This window comes from Manis pentadactyla, chromosome 14 (genome assembly GCF_030020395.1).
Source record: "Manis pentadactyla isolate mManPen7 chromosome 14, mManPen7.hap1, whole genome shotgun sequence".
Taxonomy (NCBI): Eukaryota; Metazoa; Chordata; class Mammalia; order Pholidota; family Manidae; genus Manis; species Manis pentadactyla.
In genome coordinates this window covers 35,639,882-35,657,492 of record NC_080032.1, presented here as the reverse complement: position 1 = coordinate 35,657,492, position 17,611 = coordinate 35,639,882, and the positions used below count along the sequence as shown (strand labels likewise).

The window sequence follows — 17,611 nt, the reverse complement described above, 5'->3', positions numbered from 1 at the left end:
CCTCAGGGACAGCCTGACAACTGCAATCCTTCCAACTGCAATCCTTCCAACTGCACTCCCAATTTCCCTTTCTGCTCTATTATCCACAGAGCTTGTCACATTGCAACAGTACACATGCCTTAAATCTGTATCCCCCACATGTATACAACAATCTCCCAAATGTGCTGTTTCTCCCTGACTGGCCTAGCATCTACTGAAGCACAGAGGAGCTAAATATCTGCTGTATCAATGCATGAACTGGACTAATAATAAACTATCACAAAAATGAAAAACTATACCTCTAGATAATTTGAGATCATACTTTCTACCAGGTTGAACCTTAAGAAAGTTCTAGTATTCAACTGTTTTTGTAATCCACTATCCCAGACAGGAGGCATTCCCAGGGATCTGACAAGCAAAGGAAACGTCTCAAGGCTTCAGATTATTCCACGTAATTCTGAAATGCCAGTACCCAAAAATAACCAGGCACACAAAGACAAACACGACTCTAGGAGCAAGAACCAACAGCAAAACAACAGATGGCATCTACCCAGTTCCAAATTCTGTCTGTTGGTATTCATCTCTTTCCTGTCTGGTGCAGAGAGTAAGAGGCCTGAAACTACACCACATACAAGACTTCCTACCAGCTGGAGTCTTGTCAGGTTGCTCCAGAGGGAAGCACTGTTGGGAAATTAAAAGGGAGTGGGAAAGGGCAGAGGCAGGCAACCGCACAGACTGCAGCTGCAGGCAGCCAGGGTTGCAGCGGCCAGGCCTCCGGCAGCTACATGCTAGCCCAGGAGCAGCCAGGTAACACCCTCCTTCCTGCCAGCCCTTCTATCACCTTTGCAGTTACATGCTTCACTCAATCTTTCTCTGCTTGAAACATCTAAATGGTTTCTGTGTTTCTGATTGGACACCAACTGATACACTTGCTTCTGATGCCAGGATTGCCAAATCCATACCACAAAAGTGTGCTGTGCTTGCTTCTGATGCCAGGATTACTGAACCCATACCATAAGTGTGCTTGTTACTCTGAAAAGATAAGAGACAAGCCTGGGACGATCTGCAAGGAGAAAGAAATTTTAAGGGACAGCAAAACTGAAAAGGAACAAAAATGAGCTTCTGAACTGGAAAATAAAATGGCTAAAATTAAGAACTCAGGCTTAACAGCAGCTCAAACACAATCTAGGACAATAAGGAAAATGGAATATAGGTAAAAAAAAAATCCAGAAGGCAACACAGGGAGCGAAATGATGGAAAATGCCAGACATTAGAAAGAAAGGACAAAGTGAGAAGACTCTATACTGACCCAAAGTCCCAGAAGATGAAAGAACTGGCAGAGGCAGGATTTGAGATAAGAGCTGAGCAAATTCCAGAACTGACGAAACACATCAATTCACTGATTCAAAAAGCCCCAATAGGACACCATCAACAGAACAAAAAGCCATCCTACAGTATGGGAGAATATATTTGTAAATGACATATCCAACAAGGGGTTAACATCCAAAATATATAAAGAACTCACATGCCTCAACACCCAAAAAGCAAATAACCTGATTAAAAAAAGGGCGGAGGATATGAACAATTCTCCAAAGAAATTCAGATGGCCAACAGGCACATGAAAAGAGTTTCCACATCACTAATTATCAGGGAATGCAAATAAAACCCACAATGAGATAACACCTCACACCAGTTAGGATGGCCAGCATCGAAAAGACTAAGAACGACAAATGCTGGTGAGGATGTGGAGAAAGGGGAACCCTCCGACACTGCTGGTGGGAATGTAAGCTAGTTCAACCATTGTGGAAAGCAATATGGAGGTTCCTCGAAAAACTAAAAAATAGAAATACCATTTGACCCAGGAATTCCACTCCTAGGAATTTACCCAAAGAAAACAAGTTCTCAGATTGAAAAAGACATATGCACCCCTATATTTATTGCAGCACTATTTACAATAGCCAAGATATGGAAGCAACCTAAGTGTCCATCAGTAGATGAATGGATAAAGAAGATGTGGTACATACACACAACGGAATACTATTCAGCCATAAGAAAGAAACAAATCCTACCATTTGCAACAACATGGATGGAGCTGGAGGATATTATGCTCAGTGAAATAAGCCAGGTGGAGAAAGACAAGTACCAAATGATTTCCCTCATTTGTGCAGTACAACAAAAAAGCAAAACTGAAGGAACAAAACAGCAGCAGACTCACAGACTCCAAGAAGGGACTAGTGGTTACCAAAGGGGAGGGGTGGGGGAGGGCAACTGGGGAAGGAGGGAGGGAGAAGGGGATTGAGGGGCATTAGGAGTGTAACATATGGTGTGGGGGGGTCATGGGGAAGGCAGGGTAGCACAGAGAAAGAAAAGTGACTGGCATCTTATATACTTTTGGGCAGTGACTGCAATGGGGAATGGGGGGAAAACGATAACATGGGTGAATGTAGTAAACACATTTTTTAAATGTGAAACCTTCATAAGACTGTATATCAATAATATCTTAATAAAAAATATATCTATACATATATAGATATTTTTTTAAAGCCCCAATAAACAAAGTAGGATAAAAAGAAATCTACAACTAATACATCAAGAAACAAGCCAATATAGTAGTGAGAGTTCAGTATTCTCAGTAAAGTACCAAGTAAGGGGATTAGCTGCAAGGCGGGAGGAAGCATTGCACTCTGGGCAGTCACCCATTCTCGGGGGCGGGGAGCCAGTGGCTGAGGACACTGGTGAAACCAAGGAGCAGCAAAATAGATGATACTGAAAGCTGAGGTCCTGGACTGACTAAAATGAGAACAAGTCAGTGCTTCCCTATAGCCACAGTCGGCTGCTTAGGTAACTTGCAAAAGGTGAAGAATCAAATTGAACCAGGGTTACAGTTCCGCTAAATTAAAAAAGGGTGGAGAGGAATAAAGCAAGAGAAAACAGGACAGTCAGGGGTACATGCAAGGAAGTGACCACATACAATTACTGACCGCAGACATTTTTATTTTTTTATTATTAAGGTATCATTCATATACAATCTTATGAAGGTATCACATGAGTAACATTGTGGTTTTTTCATTCGCCCATATTACTGAGTCCCCACCACATACCCCATTACAGTCACTGTCCATCAGCATATTAAGATACTAGAGTCACTACTTGTCTTCTCTGTGCTATACTGCCTTCCTCATGCCCCCCCACCTATATTATGTGTGCTAATCGTTAATACCTCTCAATCCTCTTCTCCTTCCCTCCCCATGCATCCTCCCACACCCCTCCCCTTTGGTAACCACTCGTCCCTTCTTGGAGTCTGTGAGTCTGCTGCTGTTTTGTTCCTTCAGTTTTGCTTCATTGTTATACTCCACAAATGAGGGAAATCATTGGTATTTATCTTTCTCTGCCTGACTTATTTCACTGAGTATAACACCCTCTAGCTCCATCCATGTTGTTGCAAATGGTAGGACTTGTTTTCTTCTTATGGCTGAATAGTATTCCATTGTGTATATTTACCACCTCTTCTTTATCCATTCATCTACTGATGGACACTTAGGTTGCTTCTTGGTTATAGTAAACAGTGCTGCAATAAACATAGAGGTGCATATGTCTTTTTGAATCTGTGATCTCCTTGTCTCCAGGTAAATCCTACGAGTGGAATTACTGGGTCAAATGGTATTTCTATTTTTAGTTTTTTGAGGAACCTCCATATTGCTTTCCACAATGGCTGAACTAATTTACATGCCCACCAACAAACAGTGTAGGAGGGTTCTCCTTTCTCCACATCATCACCAGCATTTGTTGTTGCTTGTCTTTTGGACGTTGACCATCCTAACTGGTGTGAGGTGATATCTCACAATGTGGTCTTAATTTGCATTTCCCTGATCATTAGCTATGTGGAACATCTTCTCATGTGCCTGTTGGCCATCTGAAAGTCTTCTTTGGGGAAATGTCTGTTCAGATCCTCTGCCCTTTTTTAATCAGGTTATTTGCTTTTTGGGTGTTGAGGCATGTAAGCTTTTTATATATTTTAGATGTTAACCCCTTATCAGATATGTCATTTATGAATATATTCTCCCATACTGCAGGATGCCTTTTTGTTCTACTGATGTTGTCCTTTGCTGTACAGAAACTTTTTAGTTTGATGTAGTCCCACTTGTTCATTTTTGCTTTTTTTTCCTTTGCCCGAGGAGATACATTCAGGAAAAAGTTGCTCATGTTTATATTCAAGAGAGTTTTGCCTATGTTTTCTTCTAAGAGTTTTACTGTTTCATGACTTAAATTCAGGTCTTTGATCCATTTAGAGTTTACTTTTGTGTACGGAGTTAGACAATAATGCAGTTTCATTCTCTTACATATAGCTGTCCAGTTTTCCCAACACCAGTTGTTGAATAGGCTGTCTTTTCCACATTGTATATCCATGGCTCCTTTATTATATAGTAATTGACCATATATGTATGGGTTTATAATTGGGCTCTCTATTCTATTCCATTGATCTATGACTCTGTTCTTGTGCCAGGACCAAATTGCCTTGATTACTGTGGCTTTGTAGTAGAGCTTGAAGTTGGGGAGCGTAATCCCCCGGTTTTCTTCCTTCTTAGGATTATTTTGGCTATGCAGAGTCTTTTGTGGTTCCATATGAATTTTAGAACTATTTGTTCTAGTTTGTTGAAGAATGCTGTTGGTATTTTGATAGGGATTGCACTGAATATGTAGATTGCTTTAGGCAGGATGGCCATTTTGACAATATTTATTCTTCCTACTCATGAGCACGGGATGTATTTCCATTTACTGGTGTCTTCTTTCATTTTTCTCATGAGTGTCTTTTAGTTTTCAGGGTATAGGTCTTTCACTTCCTTGGTTAGATTTATTCATAGGTATTTTATTCTTTTTGATGCAACTGTGAAAGGAACTGTTTTCCTGATTTCTCTTTCTGCTAGTTGATCATTAGTATATAGGAATGCAACAGATTTCTGTGTATTAATTTTGTATCCTGAAACTTTGCTGAATTCAGTTACTAGTTCTAGTAATTTTGGAATGGGTTCTTTAGGGTTTTTTCTGTACAACATCATGTCATCTGCAAACAGTGACAGTTTAACTTCTTTACCAATCTGGATTATTTCTTTGTGTTGTCTGACTGCTGTGGTGAGGACCTCCAGAACTATGTTGAATAACTGTAGGGAGAGTGGTGTGCATCCTTGTCTTGTTTCTGATCTTAAAGTAAAAGCTTTCAGCTTTTCGCTGTTAAGTATGATGTTGGCTGTGTTTTTCATAAGTATAGGTGCAAAAATAATTAATTAAGTACTGATAAACCAAATCAAAGATTGTAATGATCCAGTTGGGTATTGCCCAGGAACACAAGACAGAATACACAATCTAGAAACCACCACCACATGTATGGGCACTTGACTTAGAACGGAATGGCATTATAAAGAGATGAGAAACAAACAGGCTTTTCAGTAAATGATACTAAGGCAAAATGGATATTCACAGAGAGAAAAACTGCAACTGGTCTCCTACCTCCCACTGCATCAAAAACAGAAAGTAAAAAACAACTCCACATGGATTACACATTTGGATGTAATATGAAAAGTAGTTTAAGTCTTTTAGAAAAGACTATAAGAGTATCTTTGTACACTCAGAGTAGGGAAAGACTATAAATGAAAACTGGTCAATCTGACTCTATCAAAATCAAGAACTTCTGTTCAAAAGCCACCATAAAGACAGTGGACAGATGAATCATGGAGTAGAAGAAAGTATATGTGACATACACGTATGTATAATGAAAGGTTGCAGTAAGAAAGAAAACAATAGAGATGAAGACAAAGGCGCTGCCTTCAAACCTTTGTAGACTTACAGATAAATACAGAGCCTTTAATACACCTCTGAGAAAACAAACACCAAAATCAAGGAGAAAGCATCCAACTCAGTAGGTTGGAAAATAATTAAGGGCAAGCAGGAAAACAGAAAACCAACACCAAAATAAAACAGAAAACCCAATAGAAAAGAAAAACAAAACCAGAATTTGCTTTCTTGCAAAACACAAAATAGGCATGAATGAAATAGGTCATGAATGAAGGAAAAGACACAAGTAGTACATGGAGAGAAACAAAGGGAATATTCACAAATCCTGTAGAGCTTTTAAAAACCCTGAAAACTCTGATAAAGCAGACAGTTTTCTATGAAATACTGTAACTGGCTAGCATATATAAATTCTGAAAATTCCTATGTCCATTAAATAAACTATATGTGCAGTCAAACATCAACTAATGCAAAAAAAAAAAATTAAAATCACCAAATCCAGGCTGTATTCCAGGTGAGATTTACAAAATTTTGAAGAAACCGTTAAGTCCTATCTCATACAAAAATGTTCAGCTCATAAAAAAGGGAAAGCTATTCAACTCTCTTGAAACTGATACAGCCTCCACGTTTTTTAAAAATGACAGAAGAACAGAAGAGAAAACTGAGGACCAATCTCACCTAGGAACAGAGACAACCTACTTATGAAACTGGGGAGCCTTCTCTAAAATCAGTAAGGTGACTCAAGATTGAAGTTCTCACACAATGGTTCCCAACAACACTACAGCAAAGCCCTAGCCAGCGTGCTAAGGCAAGAAAATGAAATGTAATGATTACACAGGAAGAAACAAATCTATCATTTAAAGACACTAACTAGAAAGTCTGGGATCCTACCAATTATTAGAAATAGGCTCAGATTCTGGGGAAAAGATGGTGGAGTAAGAAGAAATAAGCTTGGCAAGATCCTGAAGAAAACAAGATACAAGAATAAGAAAGAAAAATATATATACCATTCCTGACTAATTTTCTTCCTATCCAGAAAGATCCTCTTCTACTCCTTTGACTTCTTGATTATTAACCAGTAGGCAGCCGAAGAGTGCAGTAAAGGAGTGGAGATCACACCCCAGCTCGCCATTTGTTGAGCGGCACTGTAGCAGTCTACTTAACTTCTCTGACCCTAATGATGAATTTGCTTTTAATTTAAAAGAAAAAATTTAATTAAAAAATATATGTCTGGACTCTAGGCACACATCAGACCAGAGGTTCTCAAAGTGTGGTCTGTGGAATCCCAGGAAACTTACCACTCTTTCAGGGGGTTCAGAAGGTCAAACCTATTTTCAGAAAATACTAAAACATTATTTCCCCTTTTCACTTTGATGACATTTGCATTCATGGCATAAAGCCAATGGTGATTAAAATTGCCAATACTACGGCATGAATCAAGGCTGTGGCACCAAACTGTACTAGCAGTCATTGTATAAAAATTACTAATTTTAATAAATACTGGTCCTTGGGTAGGTATAATGTATTTCTGCTGTACACCTACATGTATGTAATGGTTGTCTCAAGGAAAAGCTTTTACACCACCATTTTATCTGCAAGCTCACCTAATAGTTTCCCTCACAGGATTATCATTTATACTTGAAAGAAAAACTGACAAACTGATTATTCAGACCAGAGTATCTGACAGAAATTTCCTAAAAAAATGAATAGAGTGAGTCTATCATTTCAAGGAAAATAACTGTTTTCCTCTTGCAGATTCAAGACCCTATATTTGAAATTCAGATTTAGGGGATTCCAAAACTGGCTTGATCGAGAAAGCCTGAAGAAGGTTGCAGGCCTTATTTGATTGTACGACACTTCCTACCTGGCCTGGATGTGAGCCTGGCCTGGAGGTGAGCCCGGCCTGGAGGTGGGCTCGGGGGCAAGATCTCAGGCAGGTCCCGTGCCTTTTCTTGCCTGGGCAGTCAGTCTCTCTACCGTGTGCTTTTCTCTAATTGATGGTAGCATATTAAGGAATGTGATTTTTTTATATGCACAGTGAAGTGTCAACATTTAGAAGGCTGGCATAACTCAGGAAACCTTTATTATATTCCAAATGACCAATACATGCATATTCAAAATTATCCAGTTTAAGAGACCCAAAGTACAAGAGAAACCAAGCAATTATATATAACAGTACAAAAGTATACTGATATGGTTTCAGATTCTACTCGCCAACTTTACGAAATTACCACTTGTCAAGTGCTGGTATAGCATCAAAACAAAATCTAAAACAAAATCAAAGTAGGAGACAAACCAAGCACTTCAAATGTATTAAAAATCGATACAGTTCCAGATTCCACCTTGCAACTTTAAGAAACAACCACTTGTCAGGTGATGGTACAGCGTCAAAGAATAGCAAATTTTCTGAAAGGGCTATTAAAATAATCTTCCTTTTTCCAACCACACATTTATGTGAGGCTGGATTTTCTTCATATATGTCAACCAAAAAAATATATCCAATAGCAGATAAAGAGAATTCATCTGTTTTTCTAAGCCAGTCCTTAAAGTAAAGAGAGTTGCAGAAAGTCTAAAACAATGTCACTCTTCTCACTGTTTTGTTTTTGAAAATATTTTGTTAACAGAAAACATTATGGTAATATATAATGGTTTATAAATGTTATCTTAATAAATTTTAAAATTTCTTTAATTATGAAGGGATTATAAAATACACATCATACCTGCTATTTGGAGAGACTGAGACAAAGTACTCAGTTCATTTATAGAATGGATTACCATCTACTCCATCACTATCCATCCAATAGTAGTCCTATGCTACTCAAATTACCTTGCTAAAATGACAGAGATCCTTCAAAACCTGAATAGTATTCACAGGCATATTTCATCTTTGCTTCCAAAAAACAGTTTACATGTTTTAAAAACAAGAGGTTTGACCACTACAGATCAAACATGTCAAAATCGAAAAAGAAAAGATTAACGAACTGTCATTTAAGAAAACGAAATCTAGATTCAATATGGGATCCAAGATTGGAACCTGTTAGAAAAAGGACAACAGAGGAAAAACCAAAATCCAAATTAATTTTGTACTTTAGGTAACAGTCCTGCACCAAGGAAATTTTGAAAACTGTACTCTGGTTATGCAAATAGGACAAGCTGGTAAAGGGTATGTCAACTCACTATCTTTGTTAACTTGTAAACCTAAAATTATTTTAAAATGAAAAGTTTAAAAATTCAACTACCAGTGAATAAATGCATAAAATCTAGTTCTGTCATAATTCATACCCAGAGAACAATTTCACAATCTCAAAAAAAACTCGTTTACCAAAAAAAAAAAAACCCTCTACCGCCAAGATTCTACATGGAACAACAGTTTCACATCCAGAGTTCTTCTAAATTCAGTCACAGACTCTAAAAACAAAACAAACAAACAAACAAAAAGGGTTATCAGATGGTATTTCCACCAAAAGGAAAGGTTTAAATCTGTCCTGGCAAACTGACAAGTGCCACTGTGACAAAACATACCAGGCTTAGGAGACCTATCAATGAACTACGAAGTTTCAAACAGCCCTGAAGGAAATAAACGACACTGAATCTTATTTTTAGTGAGGGGAGGAGACACCCTAATTTTAAAAACTGAACATAATAAAATCTAAGAACAAACAAAAGAATGTATGTAAATTAGCTGGGAGAGTTCTTAGTCTACATAAAAATTACTTCTTGAATATAGGATTTCAAAACGCAGCAAATCTTGTCCTAAGGCAATCAAAGCAATATTATTAGAGTTTATCTTTTAGAGCAGGGTCAGCAGCCTGAGGGCCAAGCCCAGCTGGCCTATTTTTGCAAAACCAGGATCTAAGAATGGTTTTTACTCTTTCATTTTTTTTTGAAGGATTGTAAACAAACATACATATGTGACAGAGACCCCTGGTCTGCAAAGCCTTAAATATTTACTACCTGACCTTTTACAGAAAACATTTGCCAATTCCTGCTTTAGGATAATAAATTTAAAAACCAAAGTGGACACACTATAATCTGAAATCAATGTTTTTAAATCAGCAATTCATTATTTTCTTTACTTCAGCCAAGATAAATCCAGAAAAAGAAATTTTTTTTTAACTTTGAAAACTTCTACGGAAATTATTGTCAATTCTGGAAGTAGTCTCAGGCATCCTAAGTTTTTGAAAGTTCACTGATTCTATATTTTTCTATACTTCCAAGATAAATGTCACCTACTCAAGGGCATTCCATTTTAGCATGAGACGAAGAGAAAATCATCAGCTATTAATAGCTGCATAATAAACCGTATCTTTAGTTATCTTTTACTAACTTAACACTGATCAAAGTTGAAAATTTCACATTATTTCACAGGGTCTATAAATGGACATTTTAACTTTTCAATCAATACAGGCAACTTGTCTTCACCTCGAAGCAGTTTGACTTAGCAAATTATTTATAAAATATGGATGTATCTACCTCCCACTTCAGAATATGTAAAGCATGCCTTTTGTTTCAAAGTAGATTTATACCATAGTGAAGTTTTACAAGGCTCAGAACAATGCCCTTTGTAAGGTAGTAATTTAAGAAGTATTTAATGTAATTTAAAGAAGTCACATTACTCCTTAAATTCTGAAAATTACCTTGCTACAGATTATAAATTTCATGTGAACAGTAAGATGGAAAGAAACTTACCAGGTGGACCAAAAAGACCCTCTTAGGAGAGTTTTAAATAATTACTTTTTAAAGGTCATTTGATCACCTGCTCCTTACTGCACAAAACATGGATGACCCAGATTTCCAGTTACAATGAGTTTCAGCCTTCATTCAGTGAGGGCGAAACCACCACCACTTAGAATGGTAGTGACACTAACAGGCCCTTAGGGCCAAGCACATCTCCAAGCTGATTAACTCACAAGAAAAGTATTAGTTTACAAGTTCAAAGTTCTCTTCATCCATCTCTAGAATCCTGTTATTTTAAGATTTTAAAAAATATTTATGACCTGCCCCACATATTATACACAAATATAGCGTAACACACAGCAGTACACGCTAAAGTGTGAGCATGCACACACACACGAGACCAAAGCAAAAAATCAAAAAGGTAAGAAACAGAGAGTGTAAGAAATTAGCCTCAACATACTGCAGTACCATCAGCCTATGCTGTTCAACGCAAACATATTTTTAGGTCAGACTGTAGAGAGAAACCATCTTTCAACTCCAGCTATCTTCCCCCATATCTGAGGAAACCCTTTCCTAAAAGAAGTCTTTAAAAATACCACTTGTTTTAAGCCACCCAGAAAGCAAATGCAGTAAGCATACTTCAAAGAAAAATGGAAAGCTGCCTATGGAGTAAACTTTTATCAGAAAGTCACTTTATGGTAATTTCAAATTTAGTGCAAGTTTACTTCCTCAACTTGAGAACAAATGAAAGAAAAATGCATCAATAGCCTTACTTCCCAATCGACACCACAGGGAAAGGGACTGACTGCCCAGGCAAGAAAAGGCACTGGGCCTGCCTGAGATCTGGCCCCCAGAGCCCACCTCCAGGCCAGGCTCACGTCCAGGCCAGGTGGGAAGTGTCATACAATCAAATAAGGCCTGCAGACTTCTTCAGGCTTTCTCTATCAAGCCAGTTTTGGAATCCCCTAAATTTGAATTTCAAATATAGGGTCTTGAATCTGCAAGAGGCAAGTACTCTCATGGGCTCTTCTTAGCTTCTGAAAATCCAATAAAATGTGAAAAAATAACTAAATAATCTCCTTTAACAGGGTATTTACCTTTAAGGATACCTGAAAACTCAGCATATGACACATACCATATAACCAATAACCAAAAACGTTTAATGGAAAGTTTCCCCGTGAAGTGTTGTAAAAGACACAGAATTACAAAGATGTCAGGCATTATTTTAAAAACTAGGTCAGAGAAAAGTTTAACATCAAGACCTTATTTCCTTCTCACAGAATAAATCATAAACAAAAGCTCATTAGTTGGCTGAATCACTGAAACAAAATTCTAGGAAAAAAAGTAAAAGCCCAAAATTACCCTCAAAAAGCAAAGTTTTCAGTAGCAAACTTTCATTTTGCCATAACTGAGAAGCAACTGAAGACAGACACCCAATGTACCTCTACTGCAAACACTATCTCAAGGAGCAGGGGGCCCTGGCAGCTCGTTTTCATTGGGGGATCACTGCCTCTAGGACCCCATCTGGAGTGACCCGATGACTATCAGTAGCTCAATTTCCTCAACAACTAAGACAGTTGTTCTAGAAAACAAGCTATCTCAACTAGAGCTCTGAGTTGCACAACTGCAGAGAGAGGAAATGCCAAGTTCAAGGAGACCAGCTCTGAGAATCAGGGTCAGAGTCTGGTGAGGGAAGGCTTTCCTCCAGACTTCCACGCCCTAAGAAGCATCTCCACCTCTGTGAAACTACCTTAAAGCCCAGAGTTTCCCTTTAAGAATTAAAAGAGAACTATTTCAGGGAACAGCCCTACTATCCTCCCCCTGCTCTAACCCACTCTTTCTTCTTCCGGACATTAATGCTCCCTGTCCTCCCGCACAGCTGCAATGAGATGTATGAAAGGTACTGGGAAACAGGACAGCACTTCAAAGACACCAGACATACTTTAAAGAACACGTTTGGTAAATTTCACTTAATTTGCACTAAGCAAAAGATGCCAAACCACTGAATTATATACACTTTAATTGGGTGAACTTACAGTACCTAAAGTGCATTTCAATAAAGCTACTAAAAACAAAAATAAAGAGCTGCAAAACTGATTTAAGTGTTTAAACAGGATAAAGGCAAGAGACTAAGCTCAGATTTGTTTCAACCTCTCAAAATTAAAAATGAATGGCTGCTGGTACAGACAGCAGACACCAAAACAAACTGTCTTCAAAAGGTAACAGCCTAAGAGGGTAGCCCCCAAAATGAAAAGTTTCACATTGAGACAACGCCGACATGTAACGAAGTTAATGTGATTTTCTCCCCCGTGGTTACTTCTACTTAGGATAAAATGACTACTGTTAATACCGTGATTAAAATTTGCAACCAGGAAAGGCTACAATGTATAACAGGGTAAGTAGGCAGTGATACCAAAACCCTGGAGAATAATCTTCCCAACAGAAGTCCTAGCATTTCCTACGGTGTATTCCCAGCTTGTAAATCACTTGCCAGGAAAGGAAGCCCCTTCCCCCACCAGCCCAAGCTCTGCTAACAGCGGGGCGTGTTTTACAGCAAAAATGAAGCCCGCGGGAGCGGCTCCCACACCCGCCACCCGGCGGCCGGGGTCTGGGAGGCTTCTTGGCCCGGTGGCCACGCGGCAAGCCCGGACCCGCGACGGGGGAGACCGGGCACGCTGGGCGCCGCCGCGCTTGGCAGAGGCCGAGTCGTGCAGGCCCTTCCCGAGGAAAGAAGCGCCCTCCCGCCCGCCCGCCCGGTACCTCATGCTGTAGGCGCCGGCGCCCAGCTCCTGCCCGATACCCGAGAGGCTGGCGTCGAAGTCGTGCACCAGCCCGGACTCGATCACCTCGTCCATCTTGAGCACCCAGGCCATCTTCCGGCCTCGCTGCCGGCGCACAGGCGGCTCCGCGAGCGGGCGAGGGCCGGAGCTCCGCGGGCGCGTCCTGAGGGAGGGCGCGGGTGAACCCTCCGGCGCGCGGCGAGTGGTCACCAGCAGCGGCCCGGGCAGCGGCCGCGAGGAGAGCGGCCGGGACCCGGCGAGCAGGGCCCGGCGAGCCCGGCGAGTAGCTGCAGCGCGAGCAGCCGGGCCGCCGGCAGCGCCTCCCTCCCGCGGGCGCCGGCCCCGCGCCTCATGCCGCTGCCGCCACCCCTGCGCCGCTAGCACTGCCGCCGCCGCCGCCCGCCCCGCCCCGGGGCCCCGGGCCGCATCCTCCCAGGACCGCGCGGGGGCGAGCTCGGCCCGCTCCGACGGCCGCGCGTGGCGAGCCCGCCCGTCACCCGACCCACGGCCTCAATCCCGGCCCTCGGCCCGCCCGCCCTGCTCTAGCGCCCCGCCGCCCGGGCCAACCCCGCCGCCGCCGCTCCGCCGGCCCGAACGCTGGCTTCCCACGGCTCCGGTTCGGGCTCGGGCTCGCGTGCACTTCCGCCTGCCTGGCCCCGCCCCGGGCCCGCCCCGCTTTCGCCCGCACCCCGGCCCGCCCCGGCGCTCCCCGCAGCGCCCGCGCTCAGGCCGACCGGCTCGCCCCGCCCACGCAGCCAGTTTTCAGCCCCGGAAGAGGCTGGGCCAATAGGGCGGCTCTTTCCGCTCTCCGGAAAAGCGGCTGATTGACGGGTGAACGAGGCAATAAAGGCAAGAGCTTGGTCTAGGCTCCGGTGAGGCTCTGTGCCCTGTGCTTAAACAGCCAATCAAAGTTCTCTTCCGCTTGGGCGGGCTCGAGGACTGATTTGCTGCCAAAAGAAAGAGTTCATTGGACCGCACTTGCGGCCGAAACGCACGCTTCCTCCATTCTCCTTCTGGGTAGTCTCTGGGTATTGCTCGCATTACAGGTGTGTGGAGCGCTTATGAGTCTTAGCCAATAAGCTCGCGCCGTGTCTGAGAACCGAAAGGTCCATTGGGCAGAAAATCTGGATTGACGTGAGTGTAAGCCAATCAACGCTCCCAAGAAGCGTTCGGAAAGTCTCTTCTAGTGCTGATTGCCCGGAGCCGAATGGCGAGCGTGAGTTAAGCGAGAGGTTCAACTGCGGTGACAGCTGGCAGTCGTGTTATTGTTGTCTCTCATGGTTTTGGGGGCCCACTCGCCCTGGCCTCCCCTATGGTGAGATCCTGTTCCTGGGGCTAACGTCACCCCAAGAGCTCCATACTCACACGGTATCCGATGCTATGGAAGGACCTCGGTGGGGCTGCCTTTCACCCACGCGGTGGCTTCTCCGTCTGTGGTTGGACGCCCTCACAGCGTGGCAGCTGAGTTCCCAAAACAACCGTCCCAAAAGACAGGCAGTGGGGGTTACCGATTTCTTAAGACAAAGATTCTTTGCTTGACCAAACTTCAGTCAGCCTCCCAATTCTCCTAGGCCCATCTGTGCCTTCCTTGCAAAATTCACTTTTAGCAAGAACCCTCTATCTCGATAACTGATACGTTCCTTAGCCTCCACCATCCTCCAGGTGATGTCAAATCACCTCTGCCTGCCTTCAACAAGAATTCTGTTCCACGGGTTCCCCCTTACCTCTTAGTAATTTTCCATCCACTGCCCCCGACCCTGCTCCTTGGCTCTTAAATTCCTACTTACCCACGCTGTATTTGGAGTGAAGCTTAATCTTTCCCACTGCAAAACCTCATTGCAATGGACCCTACACCTGTTGCGATGGCCTTGAATAAAATCCGCCTTACCGTCTTTAACGAGTCATTGAATATTTTTTTCTTTGAACATTAATGCCTCAGACCAGAGACTGATACAGACTTTATTCTGTACTGTATTCTATTAGTCAAGCAGCCACAGCATCAGATTGACTGGAGAAGAGTTAAGTAATGTGGGGGCCATGTTTTATAACTTCCAAAACCCACCCTCTGGCCACAAATGTTTTACATTATTCACACATGCAATATACAGTCACTCCCTCTGCAGCCCCCTGCAGAATTCTCCTTCCAATACAGGGTTAAAGTCCAGGATTTTTTGAGGTCATGGAGTAGATGAGGCTCAGTGGATGCAGTTCCTTGGGTGAAGTAATTCCTTAAGGGATTTCTCTCCATATGAAGATACGTGAATTAAAAAGACAATTGATGTGCCCAACCACTACCACGTACATCACATGCAATAATGGAAACTGCCTCTGTAGACATTTCCCTTCAAAGGGGAGGAAAAATGAAAGCCACATAGCAGCTGTAGCCTAGAAATTCTGAAATACACTTGGGTAAATGTCAGTTCCTTGAATAGGACTCCATCATACTTCCTGGAAGTACTCAGTGGCTCTTGTCTCCATCCGCCGAGCTCTTGGTCCCACCCTCTGAGCAATCCTTCCAGTTCCATAAAATCTAGCCCATGTTTACAGTTAAATAGTGTTCTTAGCTGCCTGCTGTCTATAGCCGTGCAGGGATCTAAAGTCCTCTTTTCATGTACTGTTGCCATTCCTTTCAGTCCAAGAGGATAGAATCCATTTTTAAACTTAGTGGGTTTTGTATGAATCAATGTATAATCTACTCCAATAAACAAAACCTGCACCAACATGCAGCTTAGCTATATGTTCTGGCTCATGGTTTCTCATAAGGTTATGTAAGGCTGAAGGCACTGGAGGGAGAAGGGCGAGGACAATGCAGGCGGAGCAGAGACAGCACCAAGTAGCTCTGTGCCATATGGGGAAGGAATGAACAGCTCTTCCTGGATTCTAGTCCCATGATTTGCCGACAAACCCCAGATGCAGACCCCCTCTATCCGGAAGGAGGAGACCTCTGGCTGTCCATCACTTGACCCTGAGCCAATAAAAAATTCCCCACATACCCCTAGCGGGGCCCACTTCCCCCTGCCTTCCCTGTTCTCTTAAAAACTCCCCACCTCCACTCCTGGGCACGACTTCCCCGGCCTGTGTTTCAGACCAGTGAACCTCGCCCAGGGATTGCCCTCAAATAAACTGCCTGGCCCTTTGTTGCCTCTCGTTGCCTGCTTGTTTTGGCTAGAATTTATCTTACAGGTTACAGCCAAGATACCAACTAGGGCTGCAGTCATGAAGGCTTAACTGGGGCAGCAGGATTCACTTTAAAGATCCCACTTGCACAACTTTCCAGAAGCCTCAGTGCGTCAAAATTTGGAACCATAGGCAGCTTGAGTATCAAAGCATAGCTGGCACTCCCGCTTCCCCCACAGTGTAACTAAACAGAGAGAAAGGAGGCTTCCTTAGCCTGTTTATGACCTGATCTCCAAAGTCACATACCATCCCCTCCACCTAATTTCTGTTCTTTAGAAGAAAGTCGCTTAGTCCAGCCTCCATTCAGAAGAGTAGAATTCGTCTCTATCTTTTGAAGGAATGAATGTCAAAGAACTCATGGACTTATTTTAAACCAGAACAGCCACATTCATCGTTTCGTGTAATAGGTTTTTGAAGGCGCTTAACAGCAAAACTACATCAGAAAAAGAAATTAGAGAGATAAAAGTGGAAAAGAGTCTAAATGATCACTGCTTATAGATTATATGCTCATATATCTGGAAATCTCACAAGAAACAAATTAAAAACGTAATAGCATAGTGGCATATGCCATGAATATTCATAAATCAATAGCTCTATACAAACAGACTTTGAAATATTATGGAAGAAAAGGATCAATGTATAAGATTTAAAAAGATCAAATAAGAAATGCAGAAAATTATATGAGTAAAATTTTCAAATTCTCGAACACAAAAGTAACAACATTAAAAATACTACATCCAGGTCGGAATGTAAATTAGTTCAGCCATTGTGGAAAGCAGTATGGAGGTTCCTCAAAAAACTCAAAATAGAAATACCATTTGACCCAGGAATTCCACTCCTAGGAATTTACCCTAAGAATGCAGCAGCCCAGTTTGAAAAAGACATATACACCCCTATGTTTATAGCAGCACTATTCACAATAGCCAAGAAATGGAAGCAACCTAAGTGTCCATCAATAGATGAATGGATAAAGAAGATGTGGTACATATACACAATGAAATATTATTCAGCCATAAGAAGAAAACAAATCCTACCATTTGCAACAACATGGCTGGAGCTAGAGGGTATTGTGCTCAGTGAAATAAGCCAAGCAGAGAAAGACAAGTATCAAATGATTTCACTCATCTGTGGAGTATAAGAACAAAGAAAAAACTGAAGGAGCAAAACAGCAGAAGACTCACAGAACCCAAGAAAGGACTAACAGTTACCAA

The 17,611-nt window shown here is 41.9% G+C and overlaps 1 protein-coding gene across 2 annotated transcripts in view; it reads right to left on the bottom strand.

Annotated features, from left to right (window-relative positions):
- UBP1 (upstream binding protein 1) overlaps positions 1-13,891 on the bottom strand; it is a 58,436-nt gene extending 44,545 nt beyond the window's left edge. Inside the window, exons 1-2 of one of the 2 annotated variants that reach the window (XM_036892198.2) lie at positions 13,791-13,891; positions 13,204-13,386 (exon numbers count right to left, since the gene is read on the bottom strand). In XM_036892198.2, the coding sequence (XP_036748093.1) occupies positions 13,204-13,316 (113 nt within the window). In that variant the 5' untranslated portion in view covers positions 13,317-13,386; positions 13,791-13,891. Of the gene's footprint in view, positions 1-13,203 lie in introns of both variants that reach the window. The other variant, XM_036892206.2, reaches the window with a different exon arrangement.
- Between the last annotated feature and the right edge of the window lie 3,720 nt (positions 13,892-17,611).